The sequence below is a fragment of the Canis lupus genome, chromosome 1 (assembly GCF_011100685.1).
Source record: "Canis lupus familiaris isolate Mischka breed German Shepherd chromosome 1, alternate assembly UU_Cfam_GSD_1.0, whole genome shotgun sequence".
NCBI classification, from domain to species: Eukaryota; Metazoa; Chordata; class Mammalia; order Carnivora; family Canidae; genus Canis; species Canis lupus.
The window spans coordinates 9,229,000-9,252,682 of record NC_049222.1 but is presented as its reverse complement, the minus strand read 5'-3'; the positions used below and the strand labels follow the sequence as shown (position 1 = coordinate 9,252,682).

Here is a 23,683-nt window from a genome sequence, read left to right as displayed (position 1 = left end):
ACAGAAGAAGCAAAATAAATAAAATTATAAGAATTGGAAAAATACAAAATTATAATGATCACAGATGACATAATTATCTACTTAGAGTCCATAAAACATAATTCATGAAAGTTTAGAGATACTACTTGATATCAATTAAGTATTTATCACTAGCAAAAATTTATATTTGTATACATAAAAGTTATATATAGTATATATAATAAATGGAGCAATGTTTGTGCAATGATTGGTAGACCAAAGAAATAGGAGACCAGAATCAGAGCCATACGCAAATGGACATTTGATTTGTCAACAGATTTGTCACTACGTGCCAGTAATGAATAGAGGAGTCTGTACAAAGTACTGGCTTCAGACTAAAGATGAACGGAAGGAATTAACTTGCCTCATTATAATATTAATCTTTTAAATGAATGATCTAATTTTAATGTAAAAATATTATTGTGTTATTCTGGATTGATCAATAAGACAAACTAATTTTTATTCTTCACTATGTTTTTTTTTTAAAGAATCCATCAATGTATCTCTTTGTCAAGTTTTCCCCAAAATCAGATATTAAAAAGCAGCAAGCATATTTAAAATATGAACGTGTTATACCACGTTCTTCTTGATGTAAAGTGGTGATTTAGGGGATGCTTGTAAATACTTGACACTATTTCATTTTTACATCATTGTTCTTTTCTATGATTTTCTCCTGTAAATTATATGAACGCTTTTTCCTCCTTTACAGCTCAGTGTTAATAATTAAAGTTAACTTTCTATTTTATCTGAACTATCAGAGTACATGCAATTAATCAGGACACCTTCTAGGTAAAATGATACTGAGAACTATCAAAATCTCTGAGAAGACAACTCTGGGGCCAAGAGAATTTGTCAATTTGTCTTTTTTTTTTTTTTTTTTTTTTTAAGAGAGAATGAGAGAGAGAAAAAAAGCAGGGATGGAGGGGCAGAGGGGGAGGGAGAGAGGAAATATCAAACTGAGCATGGAGCCTGATGGAGGGCTCAGTCTCACGACCCTAAGATCATGCCCTGTGCCAAAACCAAGAGTTGGACACTTAACCAACTGAGCCACCCAGGCGTCCTTGTTTGTCTACTTTTAAATTTACTTTTAGCAGAGATTTTGAAAATAAAAAAGGTCTACCTTTCATAGCTTGCTTAATTTCATCTTTCTTCTAGTGTATTCATTTTCCTAATGCAGATCTTGCTATGGATTGTGTGTTTACACAGCTTTTCTTAACGATAGAGCACAGTTGATGTAGGAAATCCATGGCAAAATTAAGTCCCATTAGACATCTTATATAAACCTCTGGTTCCTATTCTTATTGGAACAAGATCCACATTTAAACCCTCTATTGTGTTTCACTTCTCAAGTTCTAGAAGTACTGCTTCTGTAAAGTTCATGCCTGATCAAGTTTATAAGAAATCCACTGCAGCATATTAGAGCTCAGCAGGAGAGGTGCAGAAAAGCATCTTTTCATTGCTTTGTTTTTAAGCTATGGCTCTTCTCTGGCTGTTCTAAGGACATGCTCATAAAACAATTTTCTATGTTTAACATAACAGTGTGTTCATTCACATTTTTAAATCTTAACAGTTACTAGGATATTCATAGACGATTATTACATCATCTACATCATTTTTCAGTGATTCAGTGATATTTGCGTGTGAAATTTTGTAACACTAGTCAGGACTTTTTAGACTGCCTGGCTCTTGCAAAAACAAGGATCCAAAATACTCAATTTTTACTTGTGAAACCTATTAAGTTTTCTCTGCCAGAGTATAAGTAAAGTCTTTATAAAAGTATTTTTCTTGTCATTCTAATATATATTGATTTATTTATACATAGATGCGTTGTTCTTTTGTAATTTACTTGCATTGTCTTTAATTCATGTGTTTTTGCCTCCTTTTTTAAAATTGAAGTATACCTAACATAAATTGTTTTATTAAGGTCAGGTGTACAATATAATAAATCAAGTATTCTATACATTACTCGATGCTCATCACAGTGCACATACTTAATCCCCTTAATCTGTTTCATTCTTCCCTCACCAACCTCCCCTATGGCAACCATCAGTTTGTTCTCTATATTTAAGAGTCTGTATTTTTTTTTGTTTGTCTCTTTTTCTTTTGTTACTCATTTGTTCTATTTCTTAAATTCCACAAATTAGTAAAATTGTATGATATTTGTCTTTTCTTGGATGACTTATTTTACTTAGCATGAGACCCTCTAGCTCCATCCATGGTGTTGCAAATGTGAAGATCTCATGCATTTTTGTGGCTAATATTCCATTGTATATGTGTATATATATGTATATGTACCTCCTTATCAATTCCTCTATTGATGGGCACTTGGGTTGCTTTTATATCTTGGCTATTGTAAATAATGCTCCAATAAACGTAGAGATGCTTTATCTTTTCAAATTAGTGTTTTAATTTCTCATGGGTAAATACCCACTAGTGGAATTACTGGGTGATATGATAATTCTATTTTTAATTTTTTGAGGAGTCTCCTTACTATTTTCCATAGTGTCTCCACCAGTTTGCATTCCCTTCAGTTGTGTATGAGGGTTCCTTTTTCTCTTCTTTTTTTTTTTTGAAAAAGAACTGTTAATTTGTACTTTATTAAAATTTATAACTTTTGCTACAAAGACACTATTAAGATAATTGAAACACAAGCCAAAGATCAGTAAGAAATATTTATAAAACATACATCTGATATAGAGTGAATATCCAAAATATGAAAAAGTCTCTTTTTAAAAAATATTTTTATTACGCTTTATTTTTTGAAGAAGCTTTAGTAACCACAAAATCTAAAGTATAGAGATTTATATCTCCCACTCCACATATGCGTAGCCACCCCCCATTATCAAATCTCTCACAGAATAGCACAGTGTAACAACTGATGAACCTACACTGACACAGAATTATCTCCCAAAGCCTGTAGTTGACATTAAGGTTCAGTATTGGTGTTATACATAATAAAGATTTGGACAGATATTTAATGTATCCATCATTATGGTATCATATACAGTATTTTCACTGCCATAAAAATCCTCCGTCCTCTACCTACTTATTCTTCCCTATCTTCAACCTGTCCTTTTACCTCCTGCAACTTCTAAAAAACACTAATATTTTTCAGTCTTTCTATGGTGCTTTTTTTCCAGAATGCCTTGTCGTTGGAATCACACAGGATGAAGTCTTTTCAGATTGGCTTTGTAGTAATATGCATTAAGATTTCTTCATGTCTTTTCTTGGCTTGATAGTGCCTTTCTTTCTTGGGCTTTATAATATTCCATTGTCTGGACACCCTTCAATTTATCCCTTCAGCTACCAAAGGGCATCTTGGTTGCCTCAAGTTTTGGCAGTTATGAATAAAGCCACAGCGAACATCCTAGTGCAGGTTTGGGGGTTTTTAATTTTGTTTTTTTTTTGTGTGTGTGCAGATTTTTATGTGGATGTAAGTTTGTAACTTTTCTTACTAAATACCAAGGAGCATAATGATCACTAGATAGTATGATAAGAACATGTTTAATTTTGCAACAAACCGCCAAACTCTCTTTCAAGGTGACCATATTTTTTACATTCCCACCAGGAATGCATGAGAGTTCATGTGGCTCCAACAATCTCACAAGCATTTGGTGTTGTCAGTATTTGGATTTTCACCATTCTAATAGGTGTGTAGTGGTATCCCATTGCTTTCATTATCTATTATCTATAGATCTTGGGCTCATTTTCAAATGCATTGTTTGTTTCCTACTGTTGAATTTAAAGAATTCTTTGTGTATTTTGGATAACAGTCCTTTATCAGATATGTTTCTTGCAAATATTTTCTTTCAGTCTTAGGCTTGTCTTCCCATTCTCCTGACATTGTTTTTCACAGAGCAGAAATTTTTAATTTTAATGGTCTATTTTACTAATTATTTCTTTCGTGAATCATGCCTTTGGTTATGTTTCTAAAAAGCCATCACCAAATCCATGATCATCTAAATTTTCTCCTGTATTTTATGTCATCTATGAAGTTTTACAGTTTTGTGTCTTACATTCTGGTTGGTGATCCATTTTGAGTTAATTTTTTAAGGGTGTAGTGTCTGTGCCTAGATTATTTCTTTTGCATGTGGATTCCTCTTCTTTTATTTAACTTTGTCACACGTTTTATTTCAAATTATTTCTAGGGATCTTTATGTTTAGAAACTATTCATAGATTTGAAATGAAATTAAAGGGATGCCTAGATGGCTCAGCAGTTCAGCTTTTGCCTTTGGGTCAGGGCATGATCCTGGGGTCCTGGGATCGAGTCCTGCATTGAGCTCCCTACATGGAACCTGTGTCTCCCTCTGCCTATGTCTCTGTCTCTCTCTCTGTGTCTCTCCTGAATAAATAAATAAATAAAATCTTAAAAAAATAATAAAATAAAATTAAAGTAACGAAAATCCATGTGACATTGCCCATTACTAAAATCATTTATTCTCTTGACTTTTGGTAAAAGATGGTGTGAGCTATCACTGAGCTGTATGTAACTCTGAACAGGTGAGAAGTAGACTTTAATTTAGGAAAGAGTTTATCCAATTCTTTTTTGTTATTTTTTAAAAAATATTTATTTATTTGAGAGAGAGAGAGAGAGAGAGAGCAAGAGCAGGGTGAGGGGCAGAGGAAGAAGCAGACTCCATGCTGAGCAGGGAGCCCAATGTGGGGATCCATGCCAGGACCCTGGGATCATGACCTGAGCTAAAGGCAGATGCTTAGCCGACTGAGCCACCCAGGTGCCGTCTTATTTGTGATTTTAAGACTTAGAGAAAGAATGTTAAAAGACCCCGGGGTGGGTTGACACCAGTAATATGTGAATCAACTTTTTACTGTGAGTCAATAGAATTGCTTTTCTTTTGAGTAAATTTTCTGTTAGAGAAAGATGAACAATATTCAAAACTCCAAAATATATCAAAAGAAAATATATAGTACAATGCCCTCAGAATGTGATGGGTACTACTGCAAAGGGATATACATATATTAGCAGGTATCTGTTAGCATGGTGTGGATATAATTAGCTCAGGATTGGAATCAGAGAGGAACTTTAGGTAAGCCATAGGTTGGATTATTTGCCTACCTTGAGAATTGCTTCTACCCTTAAGGACCCCACTTTCTTCACGGCAGCAAGTACAAATGTACAGGATTATTGTAAGGATAAGAAATAACCTATATAACTCTTTACCAGAAATATATATTACCCTCAGTAAAAGAGTAATAATCTCATACTGCTAGGAAATAGCAAGCTTCCTGCCTTTTACCTCTTACTTCCAAAACCTCAGTTTGTGATGTGATTTTATGGCTGACTTGTCTAAAATGAAAATTCTGAATGTTTGCAAATATATTATTGGAATACCCTGTGGTTTTAGATGACTCTTCACTAACCCGCAGAATGCCACATAGTACACTCTGTTGGGGGTTTTCTGTTGGGGGGGAAGTTTTGTTGGGGGGCTTGACAATGTCCATTTACCAAATGATTGTCATCTTGATAAAAATATAAAAAATTAATATACTATTTTCATCTGTCAGTATTTAATTCAGCTGTTGATATGTTTTTTTTTTCCTTTAGAAAACAAACATCACATGAAATACTGAGTTTAGAATAAATACAAATAATATAATTTCTGCCTCATAAGACTAGGCTCTAGGAAATATTTTCTATATTTTATAAATGAAAAATGGAGGCTTTCAGGATAAAGGAATTGGGATTCAACTGTAGGTCATTTTACTGAAAGGGTCATTCACCTGCCACAAAATGCAGTGGAGCTATGCCAAGATCAGTGAGTTAAGAGTAAATCTGAGAAATCCTACTGGTGTTAGGCATAGTAAGCTAAATAACTGGCCCTTCTAAGATGCTTTCTTAATTTTGCTTTTTGTCTAATTGAAATATAGGAAGGCTGTTTCCTAGACTACCATTGTGCACTTTCTTCTTCCTTCAACAGTATTTGTAGATCACTTCCATAGCATGTGTTAGGTCCCAGGCCGATGAACAAAATGGCACAGCTCTGGTTTCATAAACTTGCATTCTAGTATTATACTGATTAGAATCTTTGATGTTCTCTCAATAACAAGCAGCAATAACATCAGGTGAGTAGATTAAAATGTTTAGAGATGGCCTCATATTCTATCTTTAGGAATAATCACAATATTACATTTTCCACAAGCAACTCAAATGATTCTTAGGTTCACACTTACTTTCAAGAACCACTGCCTGCTTGTCTAGATTTCATATTGTACTCTATCCCACACCTAATATTTCATGATAGAACTCTTGGCTCTTAATAATGTTCAAACCCATTTCCTGCTTCCTTTATTGGAACATTCTTGCCTTGATTCTGTTTCTTCCTTCTTAAACTTCAGGTTTCAGCTTACATATTATTCCTCTAAGAAACCTCTGATTGCTTAATTTATTGCAGATGTTTCTCATCGCACTCAGGGAGTTTCATTCTTCATGAGTCTCTGCCCAATCTATACTTATATATTTATTTGTATTTTGTCAATAGAATATTCCAAGCTTCTTATGTAAGAGGTAATAATATTTGTTAAACACCTGAATAGTTATTTGGGTGTTTACATATTTTTCACAATATTTAATATGCATAACATGAGAAATCATTAACTCAACAAATATTTTACTGAACTCTTAGGATAATATATTTTTACATTAAAAATTTTAGAAAACATTTTTTTTCAATAATTCCCATATTACATGAAATTTAATTAACAATAGTACCCACTATTAGTTAAAATTCATAGTATAGTAGAGTTAGAATTAGAACATTTTAGGATTTTCTCTTGATCACTAAAAGCAAATTAATGGAACTCCATTTCAATTTGATATTACTATTAAAATTGCTTACAATAAATTCTGGAAGCTTAAAGTAGCACCTGATTTTTATTTTATTTTTAACTTGCATTCAGTTGAATGCCTTTCTTTTTTTTAAGATTTATTTATTTATTTTGGAGAGAGAAAGCATGAACACATGAGCTGGGGGAGGGGCAGAGGGAGAGAGAATATTGACCAAATTTCCCACTGAGTGTGAGCCTGATGGATTTCACAACCCTGAAATCATGACCTGAGTGGAAGTCAAGAATCTGACGCTTACTGACTGAGCCACCCATATACCCCTCAGTTGAATGGCTTTTCATGTAGTAGATTTTCATATGATTCTTGGAAAAGAATAACCTGATAAAAAATTTTATAAAATGAGAAAAGAAATAAAACTTTTATATTTATGATGTTCCAATTTCTACAGAACCTTTACTTTTTTGCTGTGTCGTGTATACATAAATTTATGAAATAATTGCTGTGTCAATAAACTACAAATAGAAAATAATAAGACATCATTATTTAAGATTTCTGTTACAACTGTTATAATTATTACTTTTTATAAATTATTTTTTTTAAAGATTTGGAGTTTATTCATTAAAATTATCTGTTACTTATTTAAGACCTTAGTTCTACCTGTTATCTGTTATCAGGTATAAAATTGACTTAAGCAATTTCTTTTAAATGCCTATAATTTTACAAAGCCTTGACATAGCATATTTGTCCTTGGCCAGAAATACATATATTTTCCTAAAATTAATTTTTTATCACCAAGTTAATGACTTTTTGTTATAGCTTTATTATTTTCATTCTGATAAGTGATGTGATGATAGTCAAAATGTTTAAGCATTAATCTTAATAATTAAAAAAATGACATGTTGGTAATTGGATTTTGAAATACTATTTTCACCTCATATCCCCAAATAGATACCCCACATGTTAAACCACATCATCTGAAATGTGAACTTTGAGGTGCCTGGGTGGCTCAGTCAGTTGAGTGTCTGACTTGATTTCAACTCAGGTCATGCTCTGAGAGTCCTAGGAGCAAGCCCCACATCAGACACTTTGCTCAGCAGAGATTCTCTCTCTCCTCCTGCCCCTCCTCCCTTGCTCATATGCACCCTCTCTCTCTCTCTCTCTCTCACCCTCTCTCTAAAATAAATCTTTGAAAATAAAATAACATACCTTAGTTTATTATATTTAATTGATAAACAAGATCTAGTTCCAAGAATGTAATTTTTGTTTCCTGCATTTTAGAAGCGAGAGCTTCTCTGGTTTGGAAACATAATATTTTCTACAATAATGGTACAATTTCATGTATATGAGAAAACAGATTTTAGAAATTTTTTAGCCAAAATCCATTTCCAAAGATATTTTGAAATCTAATATTTTCCATTTTTTTTAAGTCTTAACATTTTAAGTTGCTTTTGATTCAGTTGATTTCTCTTTTAGAATTTAAAATGTCATTGAAAAATACTTTGTAATGGTCTAATACTAATCAACACTTTGCAGTCAGGCCATTTGAAACAACTATGTAAAAATAGATAATTTCCAATTTTTATCCTTAACTGTTTAACATGTCTCATATTTTAAATATGTTACATAGTTTGCAAGGCATTTTGAATAATTGACTTTATTTGGTCCCTATAATTCCACAAATTTGGTGGGTCTGGTGTTCTCAATTTTATTTAAAAACAGGAACAGAAAGAGGAAACATTTTGTTCGGAATCAGCCAATGAGAAAGTGACAGAAACAGGACTAGGTTCTACTTGCTTATTTACTGGAAAGAATGGCTTCACCATACAGATCTATGCCATAAAATTACCTTGACATTTGGATATACGTATGCCTAAATATATCGGAGAAATACCTATATAATTATTTTTCCCAAATTATATTACCACAGTGTTTCTTCTCTAAGTAGAATATTGCTATGCAAAGTGTTTTCCTGTCAATTTAATTAACTTCACTTTTCACAAACTCTGTCACATTGGAGAATAAATTGTTCATACTGGGGAGATGAAGTTACCAGTCTGAGCTTACCCACCGAATCAATGGTGAAGTCAAGGTTAGAATTCAGAGCTCAGGATTAGAATTTAGAGCTAAAAGAGCTACTAATCATTTCTGCTTACAATATCCTGAGTAAGAAAAAATAATCATAACAGACCAATGTAATTCAATCTCACTATAATGAGCAAACATTTAAACACAATAAAACTGCATAATATAAACCCATTTGCTATTGCCTCTTTAGAATCTAAATATAAAAATGTTAGAAATAAAAACTGACCCAGGGGGACATAAAAATTAAACTAAATCCATTAAATCAAAACTTCTAGAGGTGGGTTCTAGTCACTGGTAATTATAAACATCTCCCCAAGAGAATCTCATGTGTAACCTTGGTTAGGAACCATGGGGTGAAAGTAGAGGTAAACAAAGTTTGTCTGTAGGAGGCTAGATAGTAATTGAGGCTTTGCTGGTCATACTGCCTCTATCCCAACAGTCTCTATCCCAGCAGTTCAACTCTGTCACTGTTAGTGTAAGAACAGTCATATAAGCAAGATGTAAACAAATGAATGCAGCTGCATTCCAATACAACTTTATTTGTGACATTGAAATTTGAATTTTATATAATGTTAATGTATCTATAAGAGTATTCTCTTTTTTTCAACCATTAAAATAACGCCAATATTATGGGATCTATTAAAATAGATGAGTCAGATTTGGCCCGCTGGCCATGGTGGCCAACCTTTATTCCCTGGAAATCCAATTAACCACTCACTCACTGTGTGTGTGACTATATTTTATGGTATTCCAATTATGGAATGTATAATATTCTGTTACATTCACTTGTCTTTGTTCTCAGTGACTAACATAATATGTGGAACTCGAAAGGTATAGTAAATAAATACATAAACCAGCGAATGAATACATGAAGTATATCCATGCAACCAGAATTGCCCAAGAAATTATTTTGTGCCTTCTCAATTGATAAATGTTCATCATTTAAGTGGAAATTGTTGGCAGAGTACCATTGTTTTTCACTTGACATACTTATTTGACAAATATGGGCTATATGGTTTTAGAAATAGTCTCATGAACCAAGAGGAAAGGTATGTTTATCTAAGGCATGGCCTGGTCTTAGGACCTTTGTGTTGTTTGCAAATTTTCAGACAAATCCAGTTTTCGTTTTAAAAATTATATAAATGTATGTATCTGTGAACCTTCCATAGTGGGTTGTTTTTGTTTTTGTTTTTGTTTTGCAGGGTGCCTTGCCTTTTAGCAATTACCAATGCTACATGTTGCCTCTCTGTGTTTTCTTTGTTTAGCTAGAGAGATTGCAGGCTGAAAATATCTCAGAGTGGGACAAGAGGGAAATGCTTGAAACAGAAAAACAAGGACTGGAAAAAGAAAATAGAAGGCTAAAGGCCCAGGTGAAAGAAATGGAAGAGCTCCTGGATAGGAAAACTAGATTAAGTTCAAACTCTCAAGGTCCTGATTTCAAGACGTCACAAATTGAACTGCAGGAGAAAAGCAAGGTACTGGTGCTCCTTGGAAGCAAATGTTCTCACTCACTATTCGTGCTTCCCTGATGCTCAGTAGATGCTGCCTTCACTTCCACCCACCTCCAAATCTGAACATTTCCTTTCTATTTAACATCTGATAGCTTGCTCTCTTTCTCATTGTGAGGTAGAATAACATTGTTCATGAATATGAAAACAGAGTGTAACCAGTTTTGTATGAAAATGTTACAATACGACAAACTTGACAGTTCCAAGCTTTTCCAAAAGGAAGAAAAAAGTGAAGGGATGGACCTTTGTGGTTTTTGTTTCCTTTTATAGTTTTGTCTCAGTATTTTTCAAGCAATTGATCTTATTTCTCAGTAAGTATATTTCTCGATTAGTTTGAACAACTGTCTAATAAGCATTTGTCAGCAGCGATAGTATCTGCATAAACAATTCAATTCAGTGGAAGTTTACTCCTCTGGTTCTTTTCAGAAAAATTTTCAGAAAAATTATTTTTGAGTCATTTCAATGCCTCATGTTGCAAATACCTTTTATAGCCTATAGAACAAATACTAAAACTAGAATTAAATTCAGAATCTGACTTTGAGAACTTCAAATTGCAATTGTTTTATCCTAAAGCCAATAGACATAATTACTGCATAGATGGGATTTTTAAAAATAAATAGTTTTTAGATTTTAAAAATAATCTCTTAATGGTGCAATTTGTGTGTTTTATTGTCAACATGCTGAAAAACATTTACATCTTGTTTCTATTTCTTCCATTAAAGTACGTATAGTGGGCAGCCCGGGTGGCTCAGCGGTTTAATGAGCAGGTTTAACACCTTCGGTCCAGGGTGTGATCCTGGAGACCCGGGATCGAGTTCAGATCAAGCTCCTTGCATGGAATCTACTGCTCCCTCTGCCTGTGTCTCTGCCTCTCTCTCTCTCTCTCTCTCTGTGTGTGTGTGTGTGTGTGTCTCATGAATAAATAAATAAAATATTTTAAAAAATAATGTATAATATCTTAGTGCACAATTCTATTATTTCACTCTATCTTGTTAACAGTGAATTAAAAGTGTGTTTGATAAGCTCATATTTTTTTAAATTATATAAGTAGTTCATACTCATATGAGTCCTAAAAGCTAAATGGCCAAAAAAAAATTGAATTCCATATCACTTTTCTTTATTCTTTGTGATTCTAGGGATTAATTGCATATGCAAGATTCAATTGCATTGGTGTTCTGTGACTTGTCAGTACAGATATCTAAAGTGAAATATTATAGTCAGTAATCCTAATTTTCTATTATATGGATTCAGAAACCAGCCATAATAGTATATTTGATTCTAACATATACAACTGATAAATCTGTAGAGATGTTTTTATACAGATTTCTACTTGTGGGAGAACAGAATTATTTCAATTATGAAACAAGTTTTGATCATCAAAATACCTGTTTGCATTTGAGTCACTGGAACAGAACAAGTTTTTCTGTTACACTCTGTATCACTTACTGCGGTAGAAGCTGGGTGATGTGAAGATTAATGAATCATTATCCCTGCCCAGAATGGGCTTAAAGTCTATATGGGGAGATAAACACATAAATTATTATCAGTAGTACATTATGATAAGGCTAATAAAATAGAATGAGAATATGTATGGAATAACTCATTCAATTTCATTTTGATTCCTATCTAGTTACATCAAAATATTATAACTTAAAATATGTCAGTTAAGAAATATGAGGGTTGAATGAGGACTGTTTGGAACTGGTATATACATCAATTGGCATGTCCTGTCAACAGGGCACAGGGGCCACACCTGGTCTCTTTGGGACAAGTGTAGTTCTTCAGCTTAGAACTAAACAGAAGTTGGAAACTGAGAAGATTCTGGAAGGCCTGACCAAACCAGTGGATGTGTTCATAAGTCAGAAAACTATCCCTTAAGTATATATTATCTTGATGACCAGGAAGAGGTGTTGGTGATTCCAATGCTCTTCATTAGGATTCAGACTTACCCTTGAACCAAAATAATTACTTATCATAGTGCAGCTACAGGTCAAAATCCTTCGTTCCACAGAGACCCCCACTGGGATTGAGATTCAAATGTCCCCAAACACCAAATGAATCAAAGCTGCAAATAAAATATGCCTAAGTCCAGAGAATACTGTAGATTTTATTATAACATGAAGCCAAATTGTAGTTTTAATATTTTTAAATAAAAGCTATTTATATGTATATAATTACACATATAAATATCATATAGGAGTATTCTGTGTATATAGGTATATAATTACCATATAGAAGCACCATTTACTTATGTGAAAATAAGTTCTATATATGAGTAACACTTATATATAGGTGCTGACATAGAAGTGCCAAAACAGTAACTACTCAATTATCAGTCTCTAAAAGAGGTGTAAAGTCTCTTACTGTGTTATCTTTATATCCAATCACATTTAACAAATATCTGTGACAGACACGGAATTGCCTGCTATTCACAGAAATCTCCATATCAATAAATTGTGTTAATTTCTTGAACTTTAATGTTTTCATTGTTCAATGACTTTTTAAAAATAAATCCTTATTTATACAGGAAGGGAAGAATTTCACATACATATTTGAAATACATAGTGCTATATTTTGCATATATTTGGCTTTCATATTATAGGGAATAAATTTTTAAATTTTCATTTTAAATGGCACTATTGCGGCACCTGGATGGCTCAGTCAGTTAAGCATCTGCCTTCTGCTCAGGTCATTGTCTCAGGGTTCTGGGATCAAGCCCTGTGCCAGGCTCCCTACAGAGTCTGATTCTCCTGCTGTTTCACAACCCTTCCCCATACACACACACACACACACACACACACTCTCTCTCTCTCTCTCAAATAAATAAATAAAATAAAATCTTAAAAAAATAGTGTAAAGTACACTATTAATTTAAGGACAAAGATTCTCCTTAGCATGAATAATTGCATCACACGAATCTCCATCTTGTTGTTGCTTTTATGTCCTATGTTAAAGCTACGTGTGCATCAATCTTTTACAATTAAACATACAGCAGCATGCACCTGAACTTTTAATTAAGAAAGTTACTAGGTTAGAAAATTACTAATCAGTAAGAATACTTGAGAGGTGGGACCATGCCTATGAGAGGTACAGGGAGAAGGAAGTTCTGAGACAACTTGGTAAATTGTGTGATTAAGAAAAGGACATCTTCACAAAGGGGTGGTGAAAAGAAAAAGAAAACAAAACTTTAAGGACTTCATGAATTCTGATCTCTTTCTGAGGTTTTACTTCCACCTTCCTTCCTCCCTTTGTTCACTTCCAGGAACTTTTAGGAGGACAGAGAGAAGAGGAGAGAAGAGAGGAAAAAAGAAGACAAATGAGGGACAAGGAAGGGAAAAGTGAAGTTTGAGCCCATGATAGAGAAGACAACAAAATAAACTGGGAACAAACACAGATAAACTAATATTTATCACAATATGTCCTTGTTTTGCTGTAATGGAGAAAAGTAGAATCATAATTCCCAACCATTTTCCTAGATATGATTCTTGTCCTATCAATGATGATTTACTTTATTTCCTTTATCAAGTGACAGATTTTTGTACTTAGAAAGCTTTAATTAACTCTATTGTTATGCAGTGTATGTATTCTCCGTTCCAAATAAGACTTCTTCAAGTGAAAAGTTATTGGATAAAGCTGTCAGTGTTCTACTGGGTAAAGCCCCATGAACTAGTCAACATGCCTCTCATGAAGTTTTTTGGAGGCTTGTTTTCTTAAGTCATTCTGGCAACTGAACTCCTTCCTTCAGGTCACACAATTGGTCATTTTCAGAAAGTTAATGTGACAGAGTGGTAATTGATGTGTCTCAGGAAAATGATGAATTAATCTAAAAGTGGAAAGGCCATCAAAGTCAATTCCTAATGAATTTACTTTTCTGATAGTGTCCATTCCTTGAATAGGAATGACATCACATTTATTTTGTTTAGTAACTTTACCCTTAGAAATATTTTATTTTCATTCAGATGTTTAGTAGGCAAACCTATGGATTTATTAACTTTTCTGCATTCACTATTTCTCTTTCAAAACCTTCTTTGCTCATAACATTTTTGAATAATTTAAGAATAAAAATAATACCTATTCTTATACTGTTATAAAATAGTAATAATTTAAATACAGAATAACATAATTAGATAGGGTCATTTCAAGTTTTCTTTTAACTATTCTTATGTTGCTTTGCTTTCCAAGGTACACCAGAAATTTTAATTTTTGACATAGTGATTATTTTGGATATCTGGAAATTTTTAACCCTTTCATATGTGAAATGTATTTTGTGTATAAAAATGAAAATAATTCATTTTTCTTTGAGGCAAAACACTAAGCTACCTGTGGATGTCATTATGAATTGATAATTTAGCTATTTCATGAAAATTAGAAATGCATCCTGATTTTGTATACATTTTAACAAAAGTGAATGGGATTGCATGGGTTGAGCAGAACAATGTTCTTTTCCCCAAGAATTTCTGAAATTACCAGAGATAGATTCTTAAGTACCGTTTATGAATGTCATAAAGAGGTATCTACTGAGAGTTCCCGTGGGATTGAAATAAATCAATATACTACACAATAGGGTGACACTTTCTCTAATATAATATGACTGCCCTCACTCACCCTTAAATATACATATGCTTGCATGCACACAAATGTACATGCACATACATACAATGAGTTGATTTTTTATAAATAAACTCTAAAATAGGAATTTTATTTTTTCTGTTTTGTGATTCTCCACCAGAGAGAAGGTAAGATTTTGTATATATGAATCCTTATTTCTAGGGATATATTATCACGAGATGGGGTTTCACTTTTTCACAAATGCAATCATAGCTTATTAAATAAAATTAAATTTATTAAATTAAAATTATGAATAGTAAATCTCAACTACTACAGTGTTTGGCACACCTTCATAAATATGTGCTAGATATATAAATAAATGAATTTATGTTCCATTTTCATTATTTAAATTTCATTATTTAATTAAATATTTAATTCTTCTACTTTCCTATTAATTCTATGCTAGAGGGCAATAGGTCTATAAGGCTGTTGGAGGCTTATAATATCCTTCAAAATCTCTTTTCTGTATAGCAGATCAATGATATTTTGTCTGATAGCCAATTAAAACCAAGAGGCAAATTTTGACATTTAGGTCACTTATATTTTGCAGATTTAGAAACTTCATGAAATTTTGTATTATAAATTGTGACATTCAGATATGAAATTATATCATTTTCTGTTTGATGTGTCTAGCATGCTACTAATAATCCACTATATTATTGCAAAATGATTGGCAGTTCACATAACTGTTATCGGTTGATTTATATTAGCTTGATTTAAAGCAATGATAAAGACATAATATTTAGTTTCTTACTTAAAATGACAAAACACTATGGTTTTAATACTTCTTTAAGACTAAAGCAAAAATTCAAATTAAAAATAAAATTATAAGATGAGGGAAAAACCCATAGGTTGGTGCGATGCCTTTACAAAAGAGACTCCAAAGAGCATCTGTATTAGTAATCAGGGAAAGTGGTAACCACTAAATGTGTGACCGAACACATCTGTAACAGGAAAATGGGGCCTGAAGTTAGAGGATGAAAGAATAAACTCCTATTCTGGTCTGTGCTCAATATTTCGGACCAAATAATACTCTTTGTACTTTAGTTTCCTCATTTTTAAGAAAAGAGTCTGGAATAAATAGCTGAGATTCTCCCAGCACCAAAATGCCATTATCCTATTATGTTTTCCAAAATTTAGCCACTAGGTTTAAATAAAAGCACTAATTTGGGTTCATGAGGACAATGTACTGTTTCTTTAGAGTTTCAGTTTATTTTCACTAAAATAGCTGTTGGCTCTTGATACAGCTTAGCGTACTCTTTCCACTTGCTGGATTTATTTCTTTTTAATTCATGCAGTTAAATTTAATACGGTTGTTGACATAATTGAGAGATTTTTCATTTCATATTCCTCTGCTACTGCCCATCACTTTCTGTTTCCCTATCATTTTATTTTGCTTAATTTAATGGTATTTAAATCCCCACAGCATTTGGCAGCCTTTCTAATTCTCTCTAAATTCTAGGAAAACAGAGGAAAGGAAGCATCAATACATCAGTAACTAACAATAATCATCTCTTTGCTTTTTAACCAACTTTGACTTAATTTTCATAGTTCCACGTGTGTGTGTGTATGTGTATGTGTGTGTGTGTGTGTGTGTGTGTGTGTGTGTGTGAAGGTGGCCCTATTTTAGTGTAACATGAATAGGAAGTCAATTAAATTACAAATCACATTCACATTTCACGTTCAGTTCCTTTGCTAGCATTCTGTTATTCCATGTATGTTCAGTAGAATTCACATGGTAGAGAGAAGGAATTCAAAAATAGATTAGATGTTCTTACCTCTTAAAGCAATGTTTCCTGAAGTTGGATCATGGTCCTACTGTACCAAATAGGGTGCTTTCCTAAAATGAAAATTCCAAGTTAATAGACATGTAACTTGGGAAGTAGCAATGTATATATTTTTAAAAAGTAGCTAGGCATCCATTAGACTGATGAATGGATAAGGAAAATGTGTTTTTTCTCTCTATATATATACACATATATAAGTGTGTACGTATATATATGTATATATATACACACACACGATAATTTTATATATAATATTTATCATGATTATATATATATAATAGAATATTACTCAGGCATAAAAAATGAAATCTTGCCATTTGCAGTGATATGGAAGGAGCTAGAGACTATTATGCTAAGTGGAATAAATCAGTCAGGGAAAGAAATGCCATATGATTTCACTTATATGTGGAATTTAGGAAACAAAACAAATGAGCAAAAGGGGAAAAAAAGGATATAGAGAGGCAAACCAAGAAACAGACTCAACTACAGGGAACAAACTTATGGTTAACAGAGGGGAGGTTGTAGGGGATGGGTAAAATAGGGGATGGGGATTAAGGAGTGCACTTGTGATGAGTGACAGGTGTTCTAGTGAAGTGTTGAATCACCATATTGTACATTTGAAACTAATATTATGCTGTATGTTAACTGGAATTTGAATAAAAATTAAAAAATTATTTTAACAGCCAATAAATAAAAATAAAATATTGATAGATTCAGCCAAAATCTCAAAAAACAAAAAACAATGATTTTTATATCCACTAAAACTTGGAAAACTACAAGTCAACACACAGTGTTTTCAAAATATATTATAATCCCCTTTAAATGATTTTAGGTTATTTCTGATTTTGCATTATTGAATAGTGTGTGTGTGTGTGTGTGTGTGTGTGTAACTTTAGTGATTAGGGTAAATATCTTTTGTTAATGATAATATCAAGTTACTTTTGAGAATTTTTTTTTCAATTCATAGTTAATTTAAATAAATACCACAAGTGTCTATTTCACTAATGCTGGAAACTCTGGTTCTCTGTGCTGGAGGCAAGTTGATGGTTATTTTGGTGGCATGTCCTTGACAACATGGGGAAAGAGTAGGGAAATGTGAAAGGTCTGCTATGCCAACGTGAGGCAGGTGTAGGGGAACAGTAGCATATGGAGAAATAATTAGCTGGCTGAGTCTGTATTACAAGAATAATTTTACCTTAAGCCAGTTAAAATTAATTATCCTACCTTAAGCCAGATAGAATTAATTCAATTTCTCCCAAAGAAACTGTTTATTTGGCACAATTTGGGTGGACGTAGCTGGAATGTTTTTTACTCACATTAATGAGCATTTCATAATTAGAACTACGTCCTTTGGCTCTGTATACAAACAGGAAAAAAAAAAGAAAAAATTTAGATTCACAAAATTTTAAAGCCCAAATCTGTCCTACCCTCCAGATAATTTTCTGGGTTTTAATATTTTCTGATTTTATATTTGAATGAGTCACTGCTTATTAGCTTAACTTGCACCATATGAGGAATGCCTTTTTCATTCTTTATGTTAGATTTGTCTTATCCACTTTTTGCTTATTAGCATGTCATTCATTATAAGAAAAAGTTTATTTTAGTTTTTTTTATTTGTAATGATTGTAAAGGCAGTATCAGCATTTTGTTTTTTCAAAACTAGATAAAAAGGTTTTCAGTGTTTTCTGTGATGAAGCAATATGAGTGTTCAAATGGTACAATTCATCCCATCAGAAGAAGAATATTAAGACATAATTTTATAAAAGGTGAAAGGTATTTATTATATGTTAAAAAATTCATTTAAAGTCAGGTAACATTTACGCTTTAATGTGTTTGTTGATTAATTCAACAAACATTTGCTGAAGTCAGAGTTTGGTTTTAAGTATCAAAAAACACATAAATAACATAAGTATGTAATACAAGGAATCCGATGACTTAGGACTTGGAAGTAAACTCCACACTTGATGTATAGGAATGACCCCTGTTGGATCACCGCAGAACAGGTTTAATTAAATGGGTTCCTCGGAGAAGGTATCAGGAAGGGACAGCTTTCTGTGACACAGTTCCATCCTTGCCTCCATGATCACTCTACCTTACCTACAAGATGGGGATAGAAGACACCCTATGCCTGGGCCTGCCAACTCTATAGTTTCTTACTGCCACTCTTCCCACTCTGAGATCAGCTCCAATTTCAGGCCTTGCTTGAGCACGTTTCTTTTCATCCTCTAAGGCCTATCTGGAGCTCCCGCTGTAAGAGATTCAAAGAAATGTAGATGTTTAGCAATACAAGAGGAAAAACTAGAAGAAATCTGGAACAAATGTTGAGATAGTCAATCTATATTTCAGACACACACAGTGTAGATAGGGGTTATAAGGGTGGCAAGACACACAATTTAACAGCTGTCCTTAGGAAAAGTACAGTCAAATCAAATCATCAACGAAGCAGTCTATAATGGCAACTGTGTCAAATGCTGAAAATTAGAAGATTTATGGCATTGCTTCTCCCTGAGAAATGACTATTCAGATTTTGGTCAGAAAGAAGAAAGGAAGTCATGACCTGGAGAGGTGTCGTATAAGAGCATTCCATACCAAGTGAATAAGTGCAAGGGCTTATTTGCTTTGGTTGAAGCTTGGGGAAAACAAGTGAAGTCTACGAATTTTTGTTTTGTTTTGTTTTAAAGATTTTAATTATTCATAAGAGACACAGAGAGGCAGAGACATAGGCAGAGGGAGAAGCAGGCTCCCCACAGGGATCCTGATGCAAGACTCAACCCCAGGACCCCAGGATCACGACCTGAGCTAAAGGCAAATGTTCAACCACTGAGCCCTCAGGTTCCCCAAGCCTACTGATTTTCAAAATCCTTGAGTATGTGAAGTCAAGGAGAGAAATGGCTTGGGGAGAGATATTTGGAAGAAAGCTGAAGTTCTAAGGCTCTAAAACCTATATCTACTACTTCTCAGGTCCATGGCTTGGTGATGGAGCTCCAAGGACTGATCTGAAGACCACTGGTGAGCAAAGGGAGGAGATGTGCTAGCAAAAGTCCATGTGCTATAGAAGTGGTGGGGAAGGCACAGAAAAAGAAGTCATGGGATCTCCTAAATTAACTTTTAAGTATTCCCCTCAAAGGATCTGGTGGCTATACTTAGCTTGTGTAGCTAAAGGAATTGTCATGTTATGACCTTTCCTGGTTGCTTTATCCTTAGATCCTGTTGTTTGTCTCTGTCCAAATGTATTTGCACTGAAATTAAAGTACCTTCTATGTTGTTTAGGGACTTTATCCATCAATTCAGATTATTCTTGGTGTACACTAATGATATAGTTTAGTTTCTTTAATGATTAAGCCTGTACTGACTTGTTATTTTGGAAGTTTTCTGTTAGCATCTGCAGCTAAACATGTTTTGACTACTTATTTACCTAAGAATGGCTACATTTTGCTCTGTACCTTTATCTACTTTTATTCCAAACATTGTATACTATAATCAAGGTTCACTTCACCATAGAGATAGTTATTTTTATTGGGATACGATCTGAAAATAAATCTCATCTTCAGGTAGAAAATGGACAAGATGACACTTATTATATCAGAATATGTCCCACCATTTTATTTGCCATCTACCCAGTATAGAATTCATATATATAGATAGATATATAAAATACATATTACATATAGACCCTATAGATAGATATATATAAAATACATATTACATAGAGACCCATTATATATATATATATGTAATATATATAAAACACCCCCTCCTAATTACACACACAGACATGCAGAGCTACATATGCATGAGAAAAGTATAACAATGCGGTAGGCCAAATATTGATAAATCCAAGATGATAAAGATAATTAGGAAGTTCCTAAATTTTTTGTTATGATAATGATCTGATCATCTGAGACCAGAAGATAAAAAAAAATCTATACTTAAATATTTATTTTATTGGCAAAACATAAAAGTAAATGTGTTTGGAGATTCAACATCAATTTTGTCTTATTAGTGGATGGTCATTATTTAGAGAACCATAACATCTATTCACCTGGCTTCTACTTAACATGCATTTTTTTTCCTCTAGGATCAACTCCACCCCCCAAATTTCAGGCCACACCCTTTGCTTAAGGTTAATATCACCTCTAACTTCAGGTGGGGTGATTCATGTTTATCTAATCAAAATCAAGTTTGCTGGGTACCATACTAGTATGGGCAAGTAACCACCTCAGAGACAATTAAATGTAAGGATGCTTAGACTTTTTGAAGAGACACACTTTCTTGCTGTTAAACCTGAGAATATACAGATTTAGAGCAGTAAAAACGCATCATACTTTCACATGGAGCTGCATGGGGAAGAGAGCTTAGGCATAGACAGGGACCTGACCAGGAGACATAATGAGCTTCCCTGGCTTAAGACATAGCCTGGATCAAGATACCCAGGGAATTGTAAATAATGCTGCTATAAACATAGGAGTGCATGTATCCCTTTCTATTAGTGTGTTTATATTCTTTGGGTAGATATTCAGAGTGAGATTTCTGCATCATAAGGTGGTTCTATTTTTAATCTTTTAGGGAATCTCCATACTGTTTTCCACAGTGGCTGAACCAGTTTGCATTCCCAGCAACAGGGCATGAGTGTTCCTTTTTCTCCACATCCTCACTAACACTTGTTTCTTGTGGTTAGCCATTCAGACAGCTATGAGGTGATGTCTCATACAATAGCCAGATTATGGGAGGAGCCCAAGGGTCCATCGATTGATGAATGGATAAAGAAGATGTGGGGTGTGTGTGTGTATACACATATATATAATATTATTCACATATATATAATATTATTCAGCCATAAAAATGAATGAAATCTTGCCATTGCCAATAATGTGGATGGAGCTGGAGAGTATAATGGTAAGGAAAATAAACCAGTTAGAGAAAGATAAATACTATATGATCTCATTCATATGCAGAATTTAAGAAACAAAATAAAAGAGCAAAGGAAAAAAGAGAGACAAATCAAGAAACAGATTCTTAACTATAGAGAACAAAATGATGGTTACCAGAGGGGAGGGGGGTGGGGGGATGGGAGAAACAGGTGATGGGAATGAAGGAGTGCACTTGTGATGAGCACTGGGTGTTGTATGGAATTGTTGAATCAGTATCTTGTACTCCTGAAACAAATATAACACTGTATGTTAACTATACTGGAATTAAAATAAAAATAATGAAAAAGATACCACTGGGATTTTCAGTTATTTGTGTCCGTGAATTTTCTTCTCCTTTAAAGAAACTGAGTTTCCAGTAAATTCCAATAAATAAAAATGTGTTTTCTGATAAATCAAAACAATTGTAATAATAGTGAATATATTCGGGCAGCCCAGGTGGCTCAGCAGTTTAGTGCTGCCTTTGGCCCAGGGCATGATCCTGGAGCCCCGGGATCAAGTCCCACATCAGGCTCCCTGCATGGAGCCTGCTTCTCCCTCTGCCTGTGTCTCTGCCTCTCTCTCTCTCTCTGTGTGTGTGTGTGTGTGTGTGTCTCATATGAATAAATAAGTTAAATCTTTAAAAATAAAATAAAAGCCAGGTTTTAAAGGAAAATTAGTTTAAATAAAAAAATAAACTTCATTTCAAGGAAAAACAGAACAAATAAGTTTGCTAATCATTATTAGGATAGGCAAATGGTATTCAGCTTTTAGCTATCAAGGATGTATTATATATAAATATAAAAGGGGAATAGCGTGAACATATCTATACACACAGGTGCAGTGAATTGCACATGTGAACTGTGAGTAGATGTTTTTTTTTTTTTTCACTTCCATGTTGGAGAAAACTATTCCCTAATGTATTTTGTAGGTTTATCTCCTATTTAAAGAGTTATATTCTGTGATATAATTTTTATTGCTTATAACTGTCATAATATTAAGTAATTTCCCCAACTATTAGTTATCAACACTTATAAAGTGCTAATGAGATTAGGTTATTCAGTATATGTGAATATCTGGAAGAGATACACACTAGTAGAAGATGGATTGAAAAGTTTTGTTATATTGGCCACAGTCTTATAAGCAGATGTGCTGGTTCCCCTTATGGCAGCACCTAAGAAAAATAAATATAGCTTTGTCATCTGTGTTTACCCATACTGAGCTGAAAAACATTGACTTCTTCATAAACTCTACCAGGTGTATTTCAGTAATTAATTATTAAAAATTTGGAAATTCAGAAGCAGCATTTTCGTGTCTAGAAAAAATATTCACCTTGTTACCATACTGATTATCCTGGGACTCATAGAGAATCAGCACACAGAACTGTGTTCCCCTCAAAGTTCTTTTATTCTTCTAGAGACACACAGTGTGAAGTCAAACTATGTTGCAAATTTAGTGCTAAAGGAAACTTTTCCTGTGGAAGCCCTAGTCATGATTCTCTTAGTATTTGTGGAGGTGAGTTTAAATATTCCCAACTTTTTCTTATAGGGGCATCAGTCATCACATTTAGAACACATCTTAAATCCAGGGTGATCTCATCATGAAATCCTTAACTTAATTACATCTCTAAAGACTATTTCCAAGTAAGGTCACATTCATAGTCCCTGCAGTTAGGACTTAGACATATCTTTTTAGGGACACAAGTCAATCCATTAAAATGATTAACAGATTCATCTGTCAGTACTCCACATGTGCGGCAAGTAGACAACCAAATTCCAGTGGATCAGGTCAAGAGTGTTACAACACAGCAAAGGGCAGAGGTACCAGCATGGTAGGGCTAGTTCCCTTGTTTCCAAGTTCCACTGAGTGATGTATGGATCAGAGGTGGCTCCACATGCCCTCAGCAGCATGAGGACTGAGCCAGCTGCCCTTTTCTAGAGACTGAATAGCAGTAAAGGAGTCATGTT

General features: G+C 33.6%; 1 protein-coding gene across 7 annotated transcripts in view; it reads left to right on the top strand.

The window, feature by feature from the left end:
* The window catches only part of CCDC102B (coiled-coil domain containing 102B), a 138,583-nt gene extending 116,956 nt beyond the window's left edge, over positions 1–21,627 (top strand). For 6 of the 7 annotated variants that reach the window (XM_038525824.1, XM_038525820.1, XM_038525822.1 and 3 more), the window contains 2 exons: positions 10,172–10,381; positions 13,677–14,033. In XM_038525824.1, coding sequence (XP_038381752.1) covers positions 10,172–10,381; positions 13,677–13,763 — 297 coding nt within the window. In that variant the 3' untranslated portion in view covers positions 13,764–14,033. Of the gene's footprint in view, positions 1–10,171; positions 10,382–13,676; positions 14,034–19,770 lie in introns of those variants that run through there. The other variant, XM_038525821.1, reaches the window with a different exon arrangement.
* Positions 21,628–23,683: the final 2,056 nt, after the last annotated feature.